At 37.9% G+C, this 27,102-nt stretch overlaps 1 protein-coding gene across 1 annotated transcript in view; it reads left to right on the forward strand.

Annotated features, from left to right (window-relative positions):
- Window positions 1-7,598: 7,598 nt before the first annotated feature.
- Window positions 7,599-27,102, forward strand: part of ME1 (malic enzyme 1, NADP(+)-dependent, cytosolic) — a 135,489-nt gene continuing 115,985 nt past the window's right edge. Inside the window, exons 1-2 of the mRNA XM_009872449.1 lie at window positions 7,599-7,729; window positions 16,631-16,780. Coding sequence (XP_009870751.1) covers window positions 7,599-7,729; window positions 16,631-16,780 — 281 coding nt within the window. The remainder of the gene's footprint in view (window positions 7,730-16,630; window positions 16,781-27,102) is intronic.

Raw genomic sequence — 27,102 nt, forward strand, 5'->3', positions numbered from 1 at the left:
ACCCAGAACAGAGCCCTGAGGAACACTGCTTTACATTATATTTGTTTTTTTAAAAAGTTTTCCTTCAGTATGCCTTGCAGTCTCACAAGTCTTGATGCATGCCTGTGCAGAGGGCTTATCAAAAGGAACACAAGTGTGCTTTATCTAAACTGGGTTCCGCTTTTTACACTTCACCAGTCCTCCTTTTCTGGCTTTCTATTTCCACATCACAGGCAGGGTCATTGCCTGTATGTGGCAGGCTGTGCAGATTCCAGGGCCTGCAATTAGTAGCAGGATTCCCTGCTATTTTAGGGAACTCAACTGTTAGGCTGAGGTACCTGTGTGCTAGGTACTGTATAAAGATGAAAAAAACACAGTTCCTTGGCCAAAGAAGCTAATGAATTGGTAATCACTGTTTTGTGTATAATTTTGAACCCTAATCCAAAATGCATAATCCAGAGGTAACCAGTGTGCCTCACTAAATGCCCAAACAGGGATCTGACCATTCTTTTTGGGGAAAATAACTGTCTCACCAGTGACTTTTCTGCTTGCGGTCTAATAATATCTTAGATGATGTTTGGATTACAAATGAGTACCAGCCTTCTTTGCTTTTTTCTGTGTGGGTTGCCAGAAGGTCGCAACAGAAAGGTTATATTTTCGTGTTCAGTTTTCATTTCTTAACTCAGTGCTACACTTCTTCAAACTGTGGTAACATTCTGCTGGTGATCATATCCTTTTCCTCTTACCAACTTGTATTTGTCATCTTTCTCCCTTGTCTTCATAAGTACCATTTAATAGTTGTTTTTTTTTCCTCTGTGATTTTAATAATCCTGGTGTAGGGGAATTCCTTGCAGAACAAGGACACAGTATACCCCTAGAAAGTTTGGACAATCCAACTTGGACCTTAAACAATGCTCTGTTCTTAGAGTCACCTTGAAGAGGTAGCAAAGTTGTATCTGCAAGAACTTTGCAAAACATACATCAGGATGTTCTAACTGCAACAAGGGCATCTAACACCCACAAGGATTGATAACAATAATCAAAGACTAAGCTTATTTTAGCTTGTGCTTGGTGCGTGAACACAAAGCATATTGTTTAACTGTATATATACTGGGCTAATTGGAGCAATAAAGTTGGAATGGCATGTAACCGCATCGGTGTGATTGTTGTTACCCCGCAGCTCTCTGAAAAGGGACTTTTTTCATCCTGGTCCTTTTTTAAAATCAAAACTATATTCTAATATTCAAGCCCTGCTTTTGCATATAGCTTTTACAACAAATTATTCCTAGGAAGGAGCACAAAGCTCTACATTCGTATAAACTGATACTTTACAGGGCTATTTTTTCCCCCAGGTCCCAAAGAAGACCTCTGATGACAGAAAATTGCATGTGAATTTGCACCGTTAAAAAAATTACTCCATTCCCTTACCTACAGGGATACTTGTTGTGACCAGTCTGGCCTAAAGCACTGGCCGCAGATGTTCATCCGGATAGCTGCATTAGTTGCCTGTGCTTCTAACATTTTTTTGGCATTCGTGAACAAGAATGAGTAGAGAAATTAACACTAACATCTTTAGCCACATGTAGTGCTCCAATCCCAGTGCCTTGCCATGAACCACATTTGTTTTCAGCAGAATAAGTTTATTACGCAGTGTGTGCTCAAATTAGTTATTCTAACTATTTCCTGGGGTATTGTGCCTTGAAATGAGCGTGGGACATGGAGTATCTAAAGTATTTATCTAGTTTCTCTGAAGTCATGTTCACATAATACAAATGTAAAACAAAGGGGAAATGCTTGTAAAACATTTTGCCCATTTGTAAGGTGATTTTTAAAAATATCTCAGAGGGATTTGCAGATCATTAAACTCTTACATGTGGCTTAAACCACTTGAAAATTCATATGTGCCATATTTTTATAGAGATTTTATAGAAATTTCTTTGAGTGTGTAAAATTTTGCAGTGTTGTGTTTTCTTTTTATATTTTTAAGATGTTCTGAGCTTAAAAGGGTTTATGATCTTTGAGGGGCCTGAAACTGTTTTCATGTAGCTCATAGCTAGCAGAACCATACATACATGTTGTTGCTTCATCAGCTTTAAGAAGTTTTCCTTGAAATAAAGGAAAAGAAAATAGTTTATTGATTTTGACTAGATTCCTCCTTAACAGTACTAGAGCAGTATGAGAGGCCAAAGGCAAAAGAAGGCAAAACTTGACCAGCAAAAAAAACCTGCTTGCAAACAGTTACACAAATCAAAGATCATGTTTTCCTACGCATTGTGCCTAGTTCTGCAGTTGACTTTCTCCTGGAGACAATGTTGTGCATGAAGTGGTGTGAGAAGTGCGGGATGCTGTGTGACTAGCTACTGCTGGTGATACCACTGATTTGGGACATATCATATCATATCATAGAATGGCCTAAGCTGGAAGGGACCTTGGAGATCATTTTAATCCAGCCTCCCTGCCGACAGGGACGCTACCTGTCGACTAGATCAGGCAACACATGGGGACCGAACGGGAATTGAACCCACAGCCTTAGCGTTGTTAGCGCCACGCTCAGCTCACTGAGCTAACCGGCCCCCTGATCTTGGAGAAAAAACTCTTCTCCAGTAACTGGAAAAGGTTTTTGATCTTTCAGCCAAAAAACATTTATCTTGTTTGCAAGAGTATGGAATTGCATGGTTCTGTAAGTCCTGTTTGTTCAAAGAATCGAATCACATCTTGAGCAGACTTGTATTTCAGGCAGCTGTGGGATTTTTTCGGAGCTTTGGCAGAAGGTTCCTCAGCCTCTTTTACTCTGCTTAGGGTTATCAACTGCTGTAAGTCCCGTTTGTTCAAAGAATCGAATCAGACTTGTATTTCAGGCAGCTGTGGGATTTTTTCGGAGCTTTGGCAGAAGGTTCCTCAGCCTCTTTTACTCTGCTTAGGGTTATCAACTGCTGCTGAGGGGTGGCGTAGAGCCAACTACCCTCCTTCCAGCCATGGCAGCAGATGTTGTGCATATTTGAGTCTCTCACATTTGGGTGAGTTCTATATCGGAGAGGTTTTTTTTTTACTTTTTGATGTACTTTTAGACAATAATGAACCTACTTGTCTTTTGTCCCCTTAGAGACCATGATTTTTCTCTAGTAGTATCTTAGATCATCATTCCAGAGATTTCTTTCTTGTAGAGTAGATGGTACCTCTAGATACACTTCTTTGCTACACCTTTTTACCTTCCACTTCATATCTTCCTTCCCCCCTCCACAGATCCAGTCAGCTCAAATATACATGCAGGTACTTGAGTTTGGATATTGATGTTGATGTCTCCTGAGTCCCAGGGATGACCTGATCCTAGCAGAGGCTGAGGAAAAACGTCACTGAGTCAGAGACTCTTGGATGTGGACATGGTTTCCTCTTCTACACCAGCCTCCTTCTGCACGCAGTCAAGCTAACAGCTTTGTGGCATAACAAGGCCGACAGTCAGAAATATGCTTTCTCCTAAATGAAAAGGAGTTTCTGAAAATGGAAATTTTGGCCTACTAGAACAAAAGAGAGACTTGAAAGAAATTGGAGGAGGATCCCTGCAATGAACACTGTTACGAGATGGTTCTGGCTACCCTTCAGTGAAGATGAATCTTGTTAGTGCATAGAGAGGATGCACATATCAGCGCACTCTCTTTTTCTCGAGAATTCCGTATAAACTTAGCAATTAGATGAGCTTCAGATATACTATCTGAACACAAACTGTGACTATGCCGTCTAATTTGAATTAAGAGATAAGACTTGTCTCTGCTGACTGTGAACATAGCCTGAGACAGCTCTTCAAGTATTTTGACTGTGCTCTGTCTTCTCAAGCACTGCTTGAGAATTCAGTCAAATGCCAGTGCAATAAGCTATCTGATACAAGATGATGCTGTGCTGTTTATCCTGTTTTATGGATTTTCAGTACTGCAACTGAACAAGACAATTGATGTGGATGTAATTGCACTAAAACAACCTTGTAGTTGAGGGGGTTTGGGGGAAAAGAGAGAAGTTGAGCAGAGGACATATAGTTAAGAGCTGAGCTGGTAAACTGATAGAGATTAAATAATGAGAGAATAGTGAGGAATGTGCAGTAATAGAAGTGACTGCTACTAGTATAAAACTTCACAACATTATACATGGAGAGAAAAATTCAGAATTAAATATGTTTGCAATGTGTTGAACTTCTTGAAAATGAAAACAAACAAGCAGACCCAGAGAGCTCTCTGTACAAATCAGAATATGAGAGGACATTTGTGTCAAAGGAGTAATAAAAAAAAAATGCAACCCAGAAGTTCCACCAAAAGGTTTTTGAGAAAGGAAGATGATGCAGAGGATGAAGAAGAACTTAGTTTTATGAAAACCAGAGCATATAAAGAAGCACAACCCTTGAAGAACTGCAAAACCTAATCTGAGAAGCTTAATAATAACTATACTTTTAATCTCTATGATGTATATGCTATCTTTTGAAAGCATAAAGCAATGAATAAATCAAAACAGAGTAGGAAAAGGTTAATACTTATGCTTGCTGTCTCATGCCCTTGTGCTGCTCTTAGTTTGTCACACTGTTGTTCTTCTTCGACAATTTATTTGTAATACAGAGTGCAAATAAAGATGTCCACGTCTTTTATTAGAGTTGGAGTGCATTTTAGATGATGGGAACCTGTTCCATCCAGGTGTGCACAAAATGCGGCTCTCGGGAATAGACAGGAGCGTGTAAACCAAGCTGGACCTAGAGCCCTCTCTGCTGGATGACTGGGAAACAACACTTCAAACAGGAAAAAATAAGAATTCTGACATAGAGAAGAAAGTCTGAGAAGCTAGTGCAAAAATCTAGATATAAAGCACAAAACTTACGTAGTTCAGCTCCTCCTGTTACAACCAAATGAAATTGCATGCATTTTTTGCATAAAATGGCCTTCTTTTATTAAATCATCAGGCGATAATTTTAATGGTGAATCTTTTCTTTTGAGCATATACAGTATCTGAGAGGAACAAAGGTACTGACATTCAATCTTAGAAATTTGAAAAATTCATAATATCCGTGCCAAAACCAGTATGCACATAAAGAATTTTAAACCCATGTATAGCATAGGAGGTGTTGATGGGTGCTGTATTTTTATAGTAATGCCCAAAAGAAATTGACACTTGCTGCAGGAGCTGTAGCAATGTGAGCAAAGTATGCTATGGCAAGACAAAGCACTTTTGAAAAAAAGGCACTTGGCAAGATGTATCAACTTTTCATGTATCTGTTTTAAGGTAAACTCAGAGTCACAGAGGGTTAGGGGTTGGAAGGGACCTCTGGAGATCATCGAGTCCAACTCCCCTGCCAGAGCAGGACCATAGAATCTAGGGCTATTTTCCAGAAAGAAGGAAGCTCTATCATAGTAATTAAAGTCCATATCTTATTCATAGAGTGAAGGCAAACACAGACTTTTTGAATTTTTTTCTTTCAGAAAATTTTACTAATAGAAGCAGGGGAAAGAAGAAATACAGTGTAATTGATTGCCACTTTATTGCCAACTCTGAGAGATCCTCTAAAACTATGCAGCTCCCTAAAATTCAGCCATTTGGAACTGATGCTGAAGTGTGTGTGTGTGAGAGAGAGAGCATATATGCACAGCTTTTATGTGTTTTTTTTTAAGACCAAAAAAGTCTACTCAAGGTAAAAGGGATCAACTTTAATAAGCTCGTGAGGAGCACTGAGTCTCCCTTCTACCATGGTCTTTCAAAATGTGATAGCAGCTGAAGACACTCATAACATATCTGACCACAGAAAATTAATGTAGGGGCAAGAAAAAGCAGGGCTTGAGTATGCTTTTGTAAACCTTTGAAATCCTCTGTGTGTAGAAAACTATAGCAAAGCAGTTATTGACCTTTATTAAACTTGGTTTTCCTCCATTTCCCTCTAGAAGAATGTTCTGGAAATGCTTGGTGTTCTGCAAATTGTTCATTATGAAATTTTTCTTTTTGTTTTCATTTTTGGGTCATCGTTTCACTTCAGGTTAACAACTTGTTAATGGCAACTTAGTGCAGATAATGTGTTGCCTTAGGGTTTTTTTCCCCTACCTTTTTTCAGATTTTACAGTATATTTTTCTTCTATACGAATAGGTCTTGTAAGATGAGTATTTCTAAAAAAAAAGTAAAAAATTAAGCTGTCCAGGTAATCAAACTGATATGTATTTATGATCTCTCTTGTATTTCTCATGTATCACTCACTAGGTGTTGTGTGAAAGGCAGCAATGGCATTGTGTAAAGGACTGTGGATCTGTTCTCTTGAAAAAGAGTAGTGCAAGTGTACACTGAAGGATGACTTTTGTGTTTATGTTCTTCATTTATCTCTTTTTTTCCTATGGACACAGCTAATTCTGATGGTAGCATGAACAAAGAAATTTTAATAGTATATTTATAGAAGAAGTTGTGAAAGTATCTTGGCAGTATTTATTTTCTGCCGGATAGTAAATGCAGAAACATTATGTTGACATTTTTTCCTCTTTCATATCTCCTGTGGTGTTTTCTCAGATGTTATTTTCCTAAGAAACAAAGTATTTTGTATGTGGTTGTACGATAGGTGTAGAATATTAGACAACTGTCTAATGGCTTGTTTATATATACACACATACATCTTCTTGGTAGAGTCATAAATATTATGTAACCTGTAATACATTAACTTCTGAATATATTTGAATAGGTTTTGAAAGCGTAATGTTTACACTGAAAATGGACATAGAATCATAGAATGTCAGGAGTTGGAAGGGACCTCAAGAGATCATCTAGTCCAGCCCCCCTGCCAGAGCAGAATCCCCTAGGACAGCCACACAGGAACACATCCAGGCAGGGTTTGAAAGTCTCCAGAGAAGGAGACTCCACAGCCTCCCTGGGCAGCCTGTGCCAGTGCTCTGTCAGCCTCACAGTAAAGAAATTTTTCCTCATGTTGAGGTGGAACTTCCTATGTTCTACCTTATACCCACTATTCCTTGTTCTGTTACTGGGCACCACTGAGAAGAGATTGTCCCCTTCCTCTTGACACCCACCCCTCAGATATTTCTATACATTAATAAGGTCCCCTCTCAGCCATCTCCTTACAAGGCTAAATGGCCCCAGTTCTCTCAGTCTCTCTTCATAGGAGAGATATTCAAGTCCTTTAATCACAGAATCACAGAATGTCAGGGGTTGGAAGGGACCTCGAATGATCATCTAGTCCAACCCCCCTGCCAGATCATCATCCTCGTAGCTCTCCATTGGACTCTCTCCAGTAGGTCCCTGTCTCTCTTGAATTGTCAATACTTTGTGTTTAGAAGATAGCCAAACAAATGAGTGAGAATATACTGCTTCTCTCTTCTGCTGTAACTTAATAATTTTGCAGGAAATAGTCGTGCAGTGTCAGAAGACCTTAACTCGGTCTGTGCTGGGATGGAGTTACTGTACTGTACAGGCCTGTTCTCTTATGATGTAATAAAAACTTTTTTTCAGAATAATTGCATTATTGTTATTTCTGCTTAATATTAAATAACTTTTCTGATGATGAATTTACCTGGACTGTATTTGCTGCAGAATGTCCCCCCAGAAAACATCTCTCATATATATGTATACATTTTTTTATTTTTCTGTTTTTCAGGGCATGGCTTTTACCTTGGAGGAGAGGCAACAGTTGAATATTCATGGTTTATTGCCACCTTGCTTTCTTGGTCAAGATACCCAGGTTTATAGTATTCTTAAGAATTTTGAAAGGCTGACATCTGACCTAGACAGGTAAAGTATAGCTATGAAACATTATCCCTAGTTATCCCGTATATATTTTTTTTATGGTAGTACAGATGAAATTTTGTGGGGTTTTTTTGAGCTGTCATGGTTGATGATTTGGAATCATTAAGCTAAATATGTGCTTTTGCTAGACTGCTTTCGTTAAAAAAAACCAACTTCCAGTTTTAAACTTTCAGATTCCAGTGCTGTTCACATGAATGTATTATTTCATAACCAAATGATGCAAACGTTGTCAGAAGCAAATGAACTCACGTGTAACTAAGTAATGTCTTTACATGCATATAGATGCATGTGCATTAAAACATATATATAAAATTTATAAAATAGTATAAAATTAATACGTAATGCTGTTGTGATGGGTCTTTTTTAAAGAAAAAAGCTCAGCAGGGCTTTAAACATTTATGAATACTCAAATGTGGATTTTTATTAAGTGTTCCTAGACCCTAGAATAAAACACTCTTCCTATATTTTTACCCCTGTGCCTTGCTTTTCTCTCTTCTGGGTTGTCTTGTTATCTATGCATCATACATGGCTTTTTAGATACCTGCCTGTTGGTCGCAAAGCTTTTTTATGATTGAAGGTTGCCACCACCTTTGGCTTTTATGGAGGCAGAACACGATGAGCACGGCCTTTCTTGGCAGCAAAGAGCTCCTGGTTATGGTGTCTTTTCTGGGTTAACTATCCTCCACTGTTAGGGAAGGCATTTTGAATTCTTACATAGTAGAAGCTTCCCAGGCTGGAATGTTTTAGTCTAAGTCCCTGTGTGTAGCCAAGTGTAAAATTTCGTGGAAACCACTGCTTCAAGCACTGATGTTACCACAGGAGTAAATTTTCTCTGTCCTTCTGTCCCCATCTCCTCCTTAACTTTGCCTTGAAGTAGTCCCTTGATGATAGAGCTTGTTGTTTCAGGATATTTAAGACTTTAAGGAGGTTTCAATTCTTTGTTTCTATTTGGATTGTTGGAATTTCTATTCACCTGTAACTTTAAAAAAAAGGAGGAAGAAAGAGGCCTTTGACCCCATGGTTGTATGTGTTTCTTAACTGGCAAAGAAATTTTGTTCCTACTTCAAGTCATAGGAGAAAACCCCTTGTTTTTCTCAAAATGTCACAGATTGAAAGTTACAGGTCTAGCTCTCTGAAATTAAAGAGGAGAGTAGCAGTATTTCCGTATCTTACTGCTTTATCTTTTTGGCAAAAAAATGTGGCTCTTTAATTGTCTTTTTCCAAACCGAAAAAATTCTGCAGGAAAGGAAAGAAAAAAATTATCAGTTTTAAATGACAGGCTATTAAAAGTGCCATCTGAACCACAATAAACCACCATATACTGAGGTTTTGATGACGATGGGAATCATCAGATAAAAATAACTTTCTGCAGAAAACTTACTTTATCACATTAAAAAGATGAAAAAAAAAAATCTGCCTGCCTTGGGAGTGGGGGAGGAAACGAAGGTGTTTTTTTTAAAGCACACTTAGTCCACATGTAATAGACATAAATAATACCCAAGTATAAATAATTATAAATATGTTTATAAATAAATGCAAATAGAATGTTTTCCAGAAGCTGTTTGTTTCTGATTTTTTTTCCAAATCTGTCCCTTGTAAGCTTCATACCTGCATATAATTATTAAAACAAGAACTCAATATCATTCTTTCTCAGCTGTGAGTCCTCTTTTGCATTTTCCCTTTCTCAAATAAATAGTTGAGTAAGGAAAAAATTTGTATCCTACTCCTATGACCAGACAGAAGTGAAAACATTACAATATTACATCTGTATGTCTTGAGCATTAGACTGCAGCTTGCCATTTTATACTGTAAAGCCAATTTTCAGTATAATGTCTTTTTTAGTGTAAAGATTATGTTATAGTGTGTAGCTTTACAGTACAAATATGTTGTTGCTAATTGCGTTTTAATGACTTACTTCAGCTGAGAAAACTAGTAAATCTTTGATTCATATAAATAACTTTGTTTAAAGTTAGTTTTTTTCTCACTAACATGGTTTCTAGTCAAAATACTTAAATTAAGAATTTAGTAATTAACATAAGAAAAAAGAATTAAAAGCTGTGTTCAGTTCCCAGTCTTATTCTGTGGCGTGTGCCAGGATTATTCTCTCAAATACAATTTTTGGTCCAGGTGTTTATATTTTCTCCTTCCCCTTATAGTCTCAGTACAGCATTGTGGCTCCATTTATAATGGTGGATGAGCTGTGCTGGAGTCTCCATCCTTGCAGATACTCAAAACCTGACCGAACATGGCCCTGGGAAACCTGCTCTAGCTGACCCTGCTCTGAGCAGGGGATTGGATGAGGCTACCTTCAGAGGTTGCTTCCAACCTCAGCTAGCCTATGATTTCATAACACAAATCCATAGCAGTTAAGATATAAGCTTTCAGGGGTGATCTTGGATCAATGCATATTTGTGTAAGTTAAATCAGGTTGGCCTTTAAGCACTTGAAATTCTATAAATCCACAAGTCCCCCCGAAATGAAACTGGTTTTTTAAGAACTCTCATATTGGTATTCTGTGTCAACGCCCAGCAGGGCTAAATTGACTGATGATGTCATGCATGCAGTGCTGCAATAAGAAAATGCTTTCCTCTTTCAGTAGTTGGACATTATATTACTGTGGTGTTTTCTCCAGCTTTTAAGAAAATAAAATTGGTGCATTACATTTAAGACCACTGACTGAAAGATTTGGTAGCATTTGCTTACAGAAGATACCCGGTTAGCTCAGTCAGTTGAGCGTGGCGCTAACCTAGACCATAGATCATAGATCACAGAATGGCCTAAGCTGGAAGGGACCTTAGAGATCATTTTTAATCCAGCCTCCCTGACGGCAGGGATGCCGCCACCTCTCGACTAGAACGCCAAGGTCGTGGGTTTGATTCCCATTCAGTCCCCATGTGTTGCCTGATCTAGTCGAGAGGTGTCATCCCTGGTGACAGGGAGGTTGGAGTAAAATGATCTTTGCGGTCCCTTCCAGCCTAGGCCTTTCTATGATATCTATGATACTTCCTTTGAAGACTGTCAGTGATGACGTTTTGGCCTCCTTTGCAGAGATAAAACGCTTGTGTGATTTCACAGAATCACAGAATTGTCAGAGTTGGAAGGGACCTCTAGAGATCATCTAGTCCCACCCCCCTGCCAGAGCAGGATCCCCTAGGGCAGCCACACAGGAACATGTCCAGGCGGGTTTTGAAAGTCTCCAGAGGAGGAGACTCCACAACCTCTCTGGGCAGCCTGTGCCAGTGCTCTGTCACCCTCATAGTAGAGAAGTGTTTCCTCATATTTAGATGAAACTTCCTGTGTTCCAGTGAGTGTGCAAAAGCTTGTGCATGCAAAATGTGATTTGCAGCTGCATTTGTGAGTGTCTGACAATTTTACTGGAGAATGTCAATAGAGATCCTGCTCTGAGAACATGTGCATTACATGTGTGTAAGCTGCGTCCTTCTAAGCAATATGCAAACTTGAGTCTTCTTTACGCATATCGAAGCATTTTAAAGGGAAGAGTGGCTGTGATCCTGCTGCAGTTACTCCTTAAATACCTTCACTGACAGAGAATGCCAGAAGACATTGGCTCTTTTAACTCTCACTGGAAAGAAAATCTCAAGTACTCCCTCTACAGGCAGGTGCACAAGGACAACCTTGCATAAGACCATGCAGCTATTGCCTACTACTAAATGTAAATATACTAAATTAGAACAAAAACATTTCTTCCAGTATGCATCTGACATAGTTTTCACTCCCATAGGGGAGGTGACTGAAAAGAGATAAAGGAAAGCTGTTATTTTCCTCCTAGAGCCCGATTTGGTAGTGAGTGTATACGTGTGTGCTTTATGTCCAAATACAAAAGATTAAGTAAAAGCATTTGAATATTGCAGAGGTGGAAGCTGTTAAGTTACTGGGACAGAAGAGTATGGTCTGATCAAACATAATGCTGTGTATGACAGCATCTTACACTGGCAGGATTGTAGCTTGCCCTGGTTTTGATTGGGAACGGGGTGTGTGTAAATTCATAGAGCAAATTCATAGAGCTAAGCTGATATTACGATGGCATGTCATGTTTTAGCACAGCTGAAACTCCTTTGCAGACTTGCAGCACAGAATTGCTGGGCTCTGAAATCCCAAGAGCTCATAGACAAAACGTATGTGAAACAGCAGCTAATATATTGCCTGGTATGCTTGGCAAAAAGGAAGCCAATAACAGGAAATAATTCTATTCCTCTGACTTAATTTGGAAAAGCTGCAGTGGCTTCTGCAAGTAATTTTGTCTTTTTTTTTTTCCCCCCTCTCTCATGTATGCTATTAATTGTCTTTCTTCTTGCTCTGTATTGACACTGAAATCGTTGCCCCTGACACAGCTGCATCTTCTCTTCGGGCTTTTCTTTCTTCAAGGAGTCAGACTGATAAAATGTTATACTGGGTATATGAACGTTAGAAGAGGTGCCATCAAATCACTTTTCCGGAGAATGCTATGTTACTTTGTTTTTTCTTAAAGTTCCCCATTTTTAATAGCATTTTTATATAGATACTGATGATGCAAAATAATGGAGCTAAGTATCTTACACAGGTTAAAAATAATAGAAATTATTCCCACTTTCCTTTATTTGCTCTCCTATTCAGTAAGATAAGAGCAAACAAACTTTGAGTTTGGTTTGTTGTTTTTTTTTGTTTTGTTTTTAACATTCCATTTTGCTTTGCAAAATGTGTGTCAGTGATAGTAGGGTCAGTTATCCTAAGAAGTCATCAGTAATTTTCTGGTGGTTTGGACGATATTTGGTTTATATTCTTTTGTTGCTACCGTATTTCATTCCCTTTATAATAGCAGACTAGCATGAAAAGCTCTTAGGTGAGTAAAGGCAAGGGGGAAAAGTGACATACTGCAATTCGAATGCTTGGCAGTCTCCTCTGCTTTACTTGCCAAGCCTCAGTTTTCATCCTCTGAAACTCTTCCCTGAAATCTTCATTCAGGACTCCTTGTCTGCGGACAGATAATATTTTTCTCCCTTTTTATAGCACAAAAGATGATTCTCAGTTATTGCTTGTTTTCACTATGTTTTCAATTAAATATGGGCTTAAGTAAAAGATTCCATTAAACACTGCATTTCAAATGTATCTTTTTAAAAAATGCAATGCTGAAGACCACGGTGCTTTTAGCTGTGTGGATTAGTTGGATGTTGCTAAAAGATGCATACTTGTCAATGCATTAAAACTGATACCACATTGAGGATGAAGCATTTTTGGTTGTCCCCTTAGGAAAGAATTTTTGAGAAAGTTGATACCCCTAAGCAAGTTACTGTGCTGAGAAAGAAAAAATATTTTATACCTGCCACTGAAAAGTAGCCTTCTGATCTGAATCTCACTTCCCTAGAAATATGTTTCACTTTATAATAATAATATTTCTTGTATTGATTTGGATATGGTCAAGTATGTAATAGCTGAAAATACAAGTCATATGCAGTTTATTATCTTTGCAATTTCTTTTGCATATCCTAAATGTAAAAGTGACATGATAAATTCAAATTAAAAATTTGTATACTATAGGACACTAAAAACAAAATGGAGAGTTTTAGCTAATAGTTTTTTGGTTTGAAGCCATTAAGGAAGCCTTTTGCTAAACTTTTGATTTCTTTTGCAATGATTTTCTTTACCCCATTTAAAATTCAGGCTTGATCTAAGTAATAAGAAAGGAAAATAATAAGTAATGAGTAAATAATAATAATAATTTTAAAAAGTAATAAGAAAGGAAAAGGCATTTTAAAGTCTGAAGTAGCCACAGGCCATTTCAAATGAAAGTGATAAAAAGAAAAACAATACACTGGCTTCAAAATGTAGGGATGCGGCTTGCATGAATGCTTGCAGCCTCCAGGACCGTGCAGGCCAGAGTGTGCATGATATTCTCTAACATAATTTTCATGATCTTCTGGAAACAAAATCATACAACTGTAGAATCATAGAATGGTTTGGGTTGGAAGACACCTTTAAACATTATCTAGTTCAACCTCTTTGCCATGGGCAGGGACACCGTCCACCAGACCAGGTTCAACCTGGCCTTGAATGTTTCCAAGTAGGGAGCATCTGCCACCTCTGGCCAACCTATTCCAGTATTTCACCACCCTCATTGTAAAAATTGTCTTCCTTTAATCTAGTCTAAATCTATAATCTTTTAGTTTAAAACCAGGCCCTGCTAAAAAGATTGCAACAGGCCCTGCTAAAAAGATTGTCCCCATCTTTCTTCTAGGCCCCTTTTAACTATTGAAAAACTGCTACGAGGTCTCTCTGGAGCCTTCTCTTCTTCAGGCTGAGCAACCTCAACCCTGGCATTCACAACTACCATAGAATCATAGAATTGTCAGGATTAGAGGGGACCTTAAAGATCATCTAGTTCCAGCCCCTCTGCCATGGGCAGGGACATCCCCACTAGACCAGGTTGCCCAGAGCCCCACCAGCCTGGCCTTTTAAGTTTTTGAACTTCCAGGGATGGGTCTTCCACCACCTCTTGGGCAACCTGTCCCAGTGTCTCACCACCCTCAGGGGGAAGAACTTCTTTGTAACGTCCAATCTGAACCGACCCATTTCTAGCTTTAATCCCATTCCTCTAGTCCTATCACTACCCGCCATCCTAAAAAGCCCCTCACCAGCTTTCTTCTAGGCCCCCTTGAGATACTGGGAGGCCACAATAAGGTCTCCTCCGAGCCTTCTTTTCTCCAGACTGAATATCATGACCTGAGGTTCAGGACGTGACTCAGGTTCCCCAATTCCCAGGCCAGGATTAAAGTGATTTACACCAAGGATCCAAACACCAGTTTTATTTATCAGTTGCCTAACAATGATGCATTTCAGTCATCATACAATCATTTCAATTGTCATTCAATACAGTCAAGTTCCCACCACAGACCGGGAATGGGTCTGGGGGATGGTGGAGGCTTCTGAGGAGGGGTCACCCCTCCCTCTCCTGGCTTCCTGCAGCCACAGCTCCCAGCTCTGCCTGCCCCCACAGCTCCACCGGTGCAGGGCTGGGGTAGGGGGCTCAGCAAAGCACTTTCACCCCCGCACCAACACAGACAGGGGCCAGGCAGGCGGCTCTGGCTTGTTTGGGTGCAGAGAAAACCCAGATTGTTTGGGACATTCGCTTAATCCCTGACACTGAACAACCCCAACTCTGTGAATGAATTTGTATTTCAAGGTTAATGTCAGGATAGTCATCCTCAGGAGAAAGGTTTTAATAAAGAAAGTGCTCCAAGAATTCAAAGACATTGAAAGATATGCTATATCACATTGAAATACTGGGAAAATGAAAGGTTAGTAGGGAAATGTAATCATAGGAAAGAAAATTAGTGTGTATATATATATTTGCAGCTGAGAACTACAAGTGCAGTATACAATTTAACCTTGGAGAGCATTCAAAACTAATGTTTATGATGGAAGGTGGTTCAGGATGCCTCATGGTGATGGTATTTAGAGTCCATCTTCAACTCTGGTTTGTAGATCTTTATCTGTTTAGGATATGAAGTACCCTTAATGATACAAGGGGAGGACACTATTTTGCCTCACTTCTGTCACCTCATTACAGTCACCAGCTGCCAAACAGTCTGCGCCAGCCTTGCTTGTAGTGCTTGTTAAAGTTTTATATAGTAGACCAGGAAAGAAATGTATATACCTGATATGCAGGTATATACAATCTAAGCTGATTTACTAAATTGTTCTTCATTAGGTATATTTGTGTCTTCCTGAAGTATATGAATTAGATTTTATTGGTGCATATGATGCGTGAGTATGCTTCAGAAAAGTTCACATGAATAATATTGAAGCACATAAACCTCCAGGCCTTTGGAGTGAATGTGTTGTATATGTTTTCTCAACACTTGTGTCATAAAATGGTGGACATATGGATTTTTTTTGACAAGTAATCAGTAATCTATTGTAAATTAAAAAAAACAAAACAACCCTATATAATTTATATATATAAGCATTTTATATGAGCCCATTGCCATGGATGACTACTTAATTTTTAAAGTAACACTTAACCTTACTAAAGTCAGTCAGTAGAGAGGTGAGGTTTAGGATGGTCAAATTCCTAAATATTAGGTGTTCACAAAGTGACCAGGGACATACCTCTGTGAAGTAGTGTAACTTGAATCCACTTGTAGACTCATGTAATGTCATACACAGCAATGAATTTCAGCTTCCTGGTTGTGTATTTATTCAATATTAGAGTGATGGTAGTCAAAAGCAGATCAAGCTAAGCATGAAGTTTTTTCACTCTATTTTCTCTGATTTTTTTTCTCATTTCAAATAAATATAAAACTTCTTCAAATGCAATCAAAAATTGATTTCCATTAGGAGACAAAACATTGCAGCCTTCATTACAAACATAGACTTCAGGGATAAAAAGCCATATGTGTATGCTTTGGTTTTGAATGTTTTATCCTACAGTATTCAGGTTAAGTATTTATTTGAAGTATTAGTCTGGGTTTCAGAGAAATTTCCATCCAGACATTAGCAGAAAAAGCTGACATCTTGTGTTTTTGAGGGGCAGGGAAGAGAGTATGCTTGTTTAAGTTTTCTTTGATAATGGTCTCATTTCAAGTGGAACAACTCGTATGTACTGAGTAGATTCTGATAGTCTTTCGTAACTGAGAGGGCTTAGCTTCCTTGCTATGTAGGTTTTGTCAACTTTGTGATGGCTTCAATTTCTCTCTATCTCAACCAATTTGTTATCCTTTGTGTCTGAACTACTTGTGCTATTAAGACAAGGAGGAATATACTCATACCAAGAAAGAGGTTGTTATAGAACAAACATAGCTTTAATTAATTATCTAAGCACCTTTGTATTTTAAAATTTACTTTATATGTTCACTTGATGTCTGTCTAATTACATGTAATTCTCTGCAGATATATTCTACTAATGAGTCTTCAGGATCGAAATGAAAAGCTTTTCTATAAAGTGCTGACTTCTGACATCGAAAGGTTCATGCCTATTGTTTATACTCCCACTGTGGGACTGGCTTGCCAACACTATGGTTTAGCATTTCGGAGGCCAAGGTATGTAAGTTTATACTTCAAATATAAGTAATTGTATCTTATTTTCCTCTTGGCAGATTTCTGCAGGGGTTTTCTAACATAGCTGAATGTAAGTCAAAACTACAATAATTGAGATAATTGAAACTATGCTTTTGGTCCGTATTAAACAATAATTTGTATTGCATTAAGAGGGCAAATGGTTGTTTTAATTGTGTTAACACATGTATACATTTTTAATCTCATTAACTGACTTTTTTGGAATCGTAGCTGCGTATTACAACACCAGAGAAGAATGGATCCCTAGTCTTAGATTTATTTTAGCAACCTGAAGAGCACAGACTTTAACTTGCATGAATATTTTTATTATAGGTATTTTATACATACAGATATAAAAATAGTAAGTATACAATCTAAGAATGCATTCTATGTGTCCCTAGAATCATCTTAAAAATAAGCAATAATCGACAAAGTGCCTGTCTCATTGCTTAATAATTTGTTGTTTCCTAGGCTGGTTACTGGAGTGCTTTTATTCTCTGTACACTATCTTTATTTATAGTGTGATGTGGAAGTGGGTATGAAAGCAGGATAGATGCTTCTGTTTCACTCTGTCCATTGAACATCAGTCCACAGAGTTTGAGATTTATGGTGGTTACGTCTTGAGAACTTTGTGTATTCCAACACCTTTAAGTGCAAACAGGAACAACACTTTGGAGACTTCTGTACAATTTTCTGGCAAAGAAAGAGATTAATGAGCTGTATGTGCATAGCTCTTTTAACAGTAATAGGTGAAAATAAGAAGCCTGCAAGGTTAAAGGGAACAGATGACTGCTCGCAAATTCTTCGGCAGGAGGTACTTGAGGGAGAAGACTTACGGCTTCAAGGTTTTGTTTTTGTTCATGTAACAATCTTTTTGGCCTTGTGACTGACAGAATGACTCAGGAGCATCTGGCGAACTATGGAAAACAAGAATTCCCAGTTCTATACACATTGAAATGTTCAGAAAAGACCTCAAGAATGCTTGCTTAAACCTGTTAAATGATCTGTGGCTTTTAGGTGCCTCCCCTAGCAAGAAGAGTCATCTCCTTTTCTCCTCTCAGTATTAACTACTGTGGTGATCTTACTGGCCTTCCAGGAAGCTGTAAATTTTTCTGGAAATTAAGTCTTTGCCTAAGCTGATTTCATTGCCCCTTGTTGTGATACCCATTGCTCTAGAAGATGTTGCAGAAGGAGCACCTCTGCCTATGTGTCTACTTTTCATTTTCTACCCAGACCTGGGGAGCATTTGTAGAGAAAAATCTCCCCTTAAATTAGACATCGGTTCAGCTGAGGGTCTGTCTTCGACTGGTGAGACACAGCTTGCAACAGCAATTGGAGCAACACACCAGCCCCAGGATTTTTGGACTCCTGAACTCCATTCTTCAGTCCAATCCTAGGCACACTCAAGACTAATTTGGGAGATAGGGACAGCAAGAGGAAACATTTCAGCTCTTTGCCTTTTTTTTTTTTAAAAAAAAAATTCAGTGGGATTTTTATCTGCAGAGGACTTAGAAAGGTGCTTAAATCTTCCTCTTCTAGATATTAAGACTAAAATCCTAGTTCATATGGCTCTGTAACTAATAAATTTATGGATCTGTATAGTTAACTTGAAACAAATTACACTCTACACATGCAGTTAACACAGATAGACTGTGAAACAAGGGCTCATGAATTCTCTGCTATGGAACTAAGCCACCCCAGCTTTCTCTGTAGAGAGAATTGAGTAGACTGTAAAACTTTATGAAGTTGTTTGAATTGTCAAAGTATGTCACCACAAGCTGCCATTTTATTTTCCTTTTAGTTTCAAATATCATAGAAGAAGCTTTCAAGAGCAAGACATAATAGCAGTAATACGTACATTGTGCAGGTTTTGAAATAGCAAGCTGAACTTTCTCAACTCAGCATATGACAGCAATATAAAACTATCAGTGCATATAAATAATATTGCATTAACTTTCTACGCTCCCCATGGATTTTCCTCTGTTATACTTTAAAAATCTTCTTATTCTGGCATATGGAGAGTGAACTTCCATTCTGATGGAACAGTGACAGTGATGATCCAAGTGTTCACTGAGCATCCTCATATTTGTATGTTCTTGAAAGTATGGTTTTATTTACCAATATTGGAATGAAGTCTGTTTTTTTCTTCCAAAAAAGTGTTCATTTCCTTATTGAAAATGAGCAAATTCAAGGCAGATTATACTATTTAGGTTTTTTCTTTCCCATATCATTGAACAAAATATATCTGATTAAACAATTTGATATTTCACACAGTGTTTTTCACTTCAGTTGAACTGCTAATGAATGAATGATGTTTTAAACAATATTAAATTATGTTTTAACTGATGTGTCTTTTGATATTCAGCTGTTGTATTCTTGAGTTACTGAAGACAGCTCTGGCTATATTAATCTGTCTGCTGCTACCCTGACTGCGTGTCTGTCTGTCTGGAGAGACATATAAGATGTTTATAAAAGTCTGCTTTATTTCTAGGCTAAATTGCCTCACTACTTTTAAATAGTGTTCTAGTGACTCTTTTAAGTAAAGATGGCTGAAGAACATGTTCCATTTTCTTCTGTTTAATAAGGATTCCATAAATTTATTTTTTTTCTTAAGAATAAAATATCATCTGCTGAGTTTACTGTTCCATGTAAAATTCTCAACTGCTGTGTTCACATTACCTGTTCACTACCTGCCCTCATCTTCCCATACCACCCAGCTGATGCTGGTGTTCATTAGAGGTCTCGGAGGAAAGGACCGTAAAGAGTTCCTCTCTGACAGACTCTTTGCTGCTTAAGAAATACCTATTTTTTGTGATCTTCCACTGAGCTCTGTTACAAAGATCTCTTTCTAAATTATTTAAAAAACAAATGTCAACTAGGTTCAGTTTTAAATTATATTTTAGAGTGTGAGTCACTTAGTATCAAGCATTCTATACTGGCATCCCCTCATAGCCAGCACCCTCTGTGAGCTGAACTCCCAGGGAAGAAGAAGTAAGCAAACATTTAATTTAACATACAGAAGGAGAACAAGTAAAAGATGTAAAATTTAGTCTAGTCTGTACATTCTCATGTTTCTTATTAGTTGATTTTTTTCCAGTTGTTACAATTCAGGAAAAAGGTATTATCTTACCTTACATGAAGAACTATGTGTGTCTCTTTTATGGTGACTGATATATAAATGTTGTCTTTACTAAGATCATTTAAATTAATGTTTTTTCTTTCAGAATGTTTCTTCTTTCATAATATTTTTATTACTGTCTCTTCATACAGCTCAAAAATATTTAATACTTCATAGTTCAAAAAAATCCTATTAGAAACAGACTTGTTTATGTAGATAAATAATTTAAAAATTACTCAGCTACTGCAGATTGTATTTATCACACTGGGAGCTGCAAGTTTAAATCTGTAAGACATTTTTTATATTCTGTTAGATTTCTTTGTGTTGTGAAGTGAACTTGAAGCCCCTGGTTCACAAATTATGTTTTCAGGCAAGAAATAATGAAATTAGAGTTAAAAAAATAGGTATCTCATGGGGTCATTAAATGAGATCATCTTCTGTGACTCCCTTACATGTTTTTAGAAGAATATATGGGCTCACATGATGTGCTTACAGTTACAGGGGTGCACCGTGGCTCAGGCGAGATGTTTTCCATGCTGAAGCAGTATTTTGCAATTATACAATAAGCATTCATGGCTGACTAGATGACCATCTGGTTAAGCAACTTTTCTCAAGAAAACCAGCTGCAAAATAACCTGACTCACTGATTTGAACCTCATCTGGATAGTTGACATTTGTTTGTAAACTTAAAACTCAACTATGAATATTCAGCTTAAAATCTACAGGTTTAATGAGTGAGAGATTTATTCCAGAAAAAACAGTACAGATCTGATAGCAGATCTGTAACATGGACCTACCTACACCACATAGCTACAGATACATAATTGAGAAGACTGGTCTCTCTGGTCTTCCTCACCAGCAGTGAGGAGGATCAGGGAAGAAAGAAGCACCCCCAGGGGATAGATCGGAGAAGGAATTTGGACCTGTGCAGATAAAAGCTTTAAGGGCTTATGCTGAGAATGAAATGAAGTTTGGTTGAAGTAACAAAGCTGTGATTGAATTGCAGTAATCATGCCATCATTAAATGCATTACCTCAGAATCTCTACTAGGTCACTTTTTGGTGCAGAGTTTCTATCAATCATTTAAAAATTCCTGAAGAAAAACATTTTTCAGTTGCACAAAGCATGTTCATACATATGACAACTTTTGCTGACTTACCAAAATCCAATCTATTTCTATAAATGGATTTCTGAAACATAACAGTTCTTTCAGTTCCTTTATTCATCCAAAAAGTATAAACATAGGAAAGCTCAATGGAAATTTCCTCTAAGAATCCAAAATCAACTTTTTACATCATGTAGAGAACACCTAGTCGTTTAAATTTCTTGTATAAACTCAGCATTGCAGAGGGGAGGAAAACTTGCCAAGTATTGCTAGGCTGAAGACTTTGGATATTCTTAAAATGTTAGGTGACTGTTTGTGTATTTCCATTCCTAGAAGGAAAAGCCATTTCAAACAATGTGAACAGAGTGAGCCCTGGTAACTATTGCAGCCAGACAGGCAGAGCAAAGTTCCTCTGAAATAACTTCCCAATGCAGTCTGTCAAGCTGACTAGGAACCATTTTTAAAGCAGCTTTATTGAAACTGATGCTGCATATTGCAGATAAAGATGCATTCGCTTGAAAAGCTCTTGAAAGTATGTCAGCCTTAGCTTTGAAGTTATTTTTCTTTCTTTTTTTTTTATTGAAGTAGGTCTTGTCCAGCAGAGTATTCTCCGAAATATTCTTCTGTAATAATTCGTTCAACTGTCTTTTATTTTTCCGTGTTTTCTTTTCTCACAAATGACTAAACATATCTAGAGGTCTCTTATTCCCCCCAAGTCTAAGCAAGATTGCATTTTGAGTTACTTTTAATAAGCATTTTAAAAATGTGTTTAGTTTTGCTCATTTAATATTTTTAGAGAGCACTTGGACTATTATTAACGAGAGTTCAATACCAGCTTTTCAGAAGGCAATTTATCATGCTAAATACTCAAATTGGAAGTGCTGATATTATACCAGATTTCCTCCTCATTGAAGTGCATGACTGACAGCACATACAGATTTGAATCAGTTCCTTCCCTCATATTCCTCAAAGGGAATGCATTTATTTACATTTAATGTATGTATTTACATTTACAATGGTTTAGACAGACTGTCTTGAACGCAAACGCTGCAAGTGTGACTTCTTTTTTTGTTGACACAGTAATGTTACCATATTGAGATTGTTAGCTGCAAGACAGCATTCACTTTTTTATAAAGAAAATTAACCAGAGAACAGGGAAATATTCATTTCCTGTGATGGAACTTACAAAATATTAGACCTTGGCAGCAGAAGTTGCAGTCTCTTTGCCAGCACGAGGTGGATCCTTTGGTACATGTCATATTTTTGTGTGTGTTTTTTAATGAGGCTTTCACTGGAGTCTGGATTGTTCTTTTTCTTAGTTCCATTGGATGCCTTTGGCATCCAAGTCCCTTCAGAAACCAGATTTGGCTTACAGGAGGCCAAAAACTTGTCAAGTACTCCTGGATCACATGAGCCAAGAAAGTTCAGTTCCTGGTGCTTTTCTGTGAGTGTCTGTCTCACCCTCAGATACATGGTATTTTCTTGATTGAGACCAGGAGGTCTCAGTCCATTCGACCTAACTTCTTCACCAGCATAACTGCCCCCCTAAGATTTTTTCCAGCACATCTACATATTTTTTTCCCAGACAAAATGAATATATACATATTTTTAGAGACTTTATTAATCTGATTGTTACTATGGATAATTATCATTTTCATTTAACTAAAACTGACTAATGAAAATTAGATTAAAAGATGTAACAAGGTCGTACTTTCAGATTTATTTTTCCTAGTATTTTTTCCTCTGAAAGCAGAATTTTCATCTAAAAGTGAAAAAAAGAAAGTGTGGGAGTTTTTTTAACTAATCTCTTGTAAGGACTTGATTGTTAGGGCAGTCTCTAAAGTCAAAATGTGTTGCAATTTTAGACAGTATTTCTCTTACTGACTTCAAAAGCCTGACAATGGTGGCAGTTGTAGTCCCTCACCAAGCACTTTTGCAATATATTTTGGTTTGTCATTTTTGTCTCTTGTGAAGATGACAACGGTCAACACTTGCCAGACAATTTTTAATCTTATTTTTGTATAACTTTTCAAGTGAATTCAAGCACCAATACATTTCGTGACACCCAGTAATTCTACTCTTTGGCGTGATTCTTATGTGCTCTGTTACCTTCATCAAGCTAAAACTTAGCTTAGAGTGCTCTTTCTTCCTTGTCTCAAATGCAAGGCTAATATACCATAACATTTGCCCTGCTGTGAAAAAGGAGAAGTGGCACAGCGTGAGAGCACTGATTTCCTCTCTTCTCCTAGACTGTCTTCTAGAAACACACAGTGCTAGATTGTGCCCAAGGTGTATTTGACTTGGTCTGTCAGCACCCAGTAGGGCTGCTTCAGGGGAAGGTGTGAGAATCTTGCCTAGAAGAAATCGGTTGGCCTCATTTTGGTCTTTGAGTGCTCTGTAAATGTTAATCCAGTTTCTCCTTCTAAGAAATAGCTGAATGAAAAGAAGTTACGTCTTGATTTTTGAAAACATTAAGATATTCTTTAAGTTATATGTATGTAGTCATCTGATCTCTCTTGAACTGTGTTAAATTCAGGGCTTTTGGTAATATTTTGGCAATAGGTTTCACCATTTATAATTTTTTCTGTTTTTATTAATCTTGCATCTTAGAATAAAATGAATGATTAGCCTGTGCCAAACTGCATAGTCCTCCCAAGCATTATGAAATATAATGTCCTCCATGTGGTGTTATTTTTTTTTTATGTACTTGATGTTTGCAGGTAGTTATTACCTACAGCATTAGTGGAAGAGGATGGTATTTACAGAAGTCAGGCTTGAAGCTATTCTTTCATTTAGTCTTGTCTGAGTTGGAGCTTTACCTATTATTAGCCTCCTCCTACACTCACGAGCTGCTTACATGATTTCTTATGCAGGTAGGGAATTTTCATCCTGGCCATAAAACCTTTGTCCTAAAACACATCACAAGCATGGAATTTCTGGCTTTCAGATCTAAGTTCATACCTCTTGATGGTATATTGCTCTGTTTTTTCTGGAGACAGTACATCTGGGCTGTGAGCATGAGGAAATGAGGCCATCCCTACAAAAACATGAGTCTCAAAATGTTTGGCAGCAGTTAATGTTTGGTTATTTTCTCCCCACTCTTAGCACAGTCTTCTGAGGAAGACAGCTAGCAAGCCTCAGGGCTTGGTGGTTTCTGTGCAAGAGTGCCAAAATTAAAGTACTGGCCATGCCTGTCTCTATTTCCTTGTTCATTTCCTTCACACAGTCCTGAATATATCCAGGGGATACTTGTCCTCATTTGGTTTGTATTATTATTTTTTAAACATTTCCGTTATCTCTTGTGTGAAATTAGAACAGAAAGTTCTCCCTCCCCCTTAAGTCTGGAGGACTGTTTTTTCTTTTCAAAGGGTTCCTGCACTCTGAGCCAACAGGAACTTACACCTATATGGGTTTTGGCATATGATGATTATCTTGCCAACTGTGTATCCTACCAAGAGAGTCCTCTGAAGCAAAGACATTTCTTACTGATGCTTTCCAGCACATGGGAAGGACAATTTGTGTGACAGTTAACGCAGTGCTTATTAGACCCTCCTCATTTGGTTTGTTAAACAGTAATCTTGTGGTTCTACGTGCAGAAGAAAGGACAGAAAGTACATCCTAAGTTAAATGTCTTTACTCTGACTAATCTTTTCTCTCTAGTGCCAATACCACATAAAAGGTAGGCTACATCGTTTTCATCAAATAAACTATATAATCACATATTTAAAATAGTGATATTGTTTCAGCAAGTTATAGTTTCATATCAATAACTGGAACATAAACATGTTACTCTTCAATGTCTTCCTTTTTTTCCTGAGTTTTTAGAGAGATTTTGACTCTATACCAGCCCATAACTTTGCCTTCTGGTTACAAGTTTCCAGATTTCCCAAAGTAGTACATTCTTTAATGAAAGAGATTTTGTTTAGTTTTCACACCTTGACCTGACTAAAGAAATGTGAGCAATGCTGAAGTATCAGGTAACACAGTACAGGAGAGGTCTACTCAATGACTCTGTCCTACTCTATTCAAGCAATATTTATCTTCCAAAAGTTTCCACTTATGAAACAGTCTCTGTCAACCTGCCAGATTTATAGAGCTCCCTAATTGTCAACACCATTTGGCCCCCAAAGCAAATCACTTAGGAGTCACTTGCTTCAGTAAGAGAGGCATAACTTTCCTTAGTTCAACATATTTTCAAGGACAACCTATCCAATCCCCCACAAAGTCTGTAGCTGCATGTTACTCCGTCTTTACTTCTTGTGCAAAATGAGGGATGCAGTTGCCTCCCTTCTGGACGGGAGGGAAGTTGTGCCCTGCAGTTGACAATAGCCTGTAGGTTGCATCCATTCCAGTGAACTGGAATTCTGCAACATCCTAGTACTCAGTTAGGACAACGCAAACAGATGGCAGCTTGTGCCACATGAACGAACAGGATGATCCAAGATTTTTTCAAGTGTCTCGTTAGCCTTTGGAACAGGAGCTTCAGTTTTCAGATTCTCTTATCCAGCGAGTGTGAATTTTTTTTGTGGATAATCCCTGTAATGCCAGATCCTGTAATACAGAACTCACGCGGAAGTGAGACACAGCACTCATACTCGTAATTCCAGCAAAAAGTAAATGATATTTTTGGGTTTTAGATCTGAATCCCTTGTCTTGGAGACTCAAATGTTTTTTGCAGGTAGTGATCTTCAGTGTATTGATGTCAGCTTTGCACTTAAGTGTCTCAAACTCTCATGATTTGAAGTGGCTTTTAAAAAAAGATTTATTTTAATCTTTAGGCGCATATTTAGTAATAATAAATATGTTTCTGCCTTGAGTCTCGGTTCCCTCATATTTTGCTCCAGGGCTCTGGCCACCACATCACTGCCTATGACATATATACTAATTTACTCCTATGATTCTCTCTAGAGCAATGCAATGGACTTGCTGCAGGAGGTGAGGTAAATCTTTCAGTGCAGCCAAATAAATCCAGAAACTGTAAAGTTAGAAACTAGTTTATCTGTGGAGAATAAGTAGTCTGGGTTTTGGTGAAAAAGAATGGAGGGCAAGGCACAGTTTATTTATTGAAACTGTTGTGCACACCTACAGTGTCAAGCATGCTTTTACACTGACAACAAAAGGTCCTTTTAGAAGTCTTACATATTATCTTCTGGTGTGCTGAGACATTCAAGGGACTCAAAGAGGGGAACGATTGCATGGATGCTATGAAATAGTTCAAATGAATTCACTTTTCACCACTAGTTATTGTCCACTGCACAACTGGAGTCAGCTGATGGTTCTCAACTTAAACAGCAGCTATGACACTGGTGCTAATGGCTATTTAACATTTATGTTGAACTTGCTGTTACAGAATTGTTTCATTCATTGCTTGGGAAGGACTAAGAAAAAAGTGTGTGTGTTCTTCTTTCTCTCCTCCTAGGGCAATGCGGTGCAACAAAAAGAGCTTACTTCCTGATATCAATGGCATAAAAACCAAAATGATATTACTGCTTGTGTTTACAAATAGGTATCACCAGCAGTAGGGATGTATACGCTGGCAACATGAGCATGTAGCAAATAACTGTTACAGGTGACCCATAAGCATTAAGTGTTGTTTTGTTTTTAAATATTAAGATCTTCTTAGAGATAGAGGAATCACACTTCCTCCATCCCTACAGAGTTTTTTACAAGACTGCAGTAGCTCCCATTGCTATCTCCTGATGTTGCAAAGCAAGGCACCAGTAGTATTTCAGATGAGACACCAGTGACTTAGAAACATTACAGTGATTTATTAGCTCATTCTGTATCAATCCCAGCCCATGTCCAGAGGATGTTCTCCTTTAGGCGTGTGCTTACACTGGAATTTCTCCAGGTCTTGTTTTCTGTACATTTGTTGCACGTCCTTCAGCACCACTCAAATCCCCTGCTTACACATTCAGCAGATTCTCTATTCAAAATACTCTCATTACTCAACAGTCCAACATTGTCTCACTGTTGCATTTCTATTACAAGATACAGTAGCTTTTTTTGAAAAAAAGCAACCCACAGTGGTTATTCCTGTAACTGTATTTGGTGAAGTCCCAAAGAGGAAGGAAAAACCTGAGT

The sequence above is a fragment of the Apaloderma vittatum genome, unplaced genomic scaffold (genome assembly GCF_000703405.1).
Source record: "Apaloderma vittatum isolate BGI_N311 unplaced genomic scaffold, ASM70340v1 scaffold3387, whole genome shotgun sequence".
NCBI classification, from domain to species: domain Eukaryota; kingdom Metazoa; phylum Chordata; class Aves; order Trogoniformes; family Trogonidae; genus Apaloderma; species Apaloderma vittatum.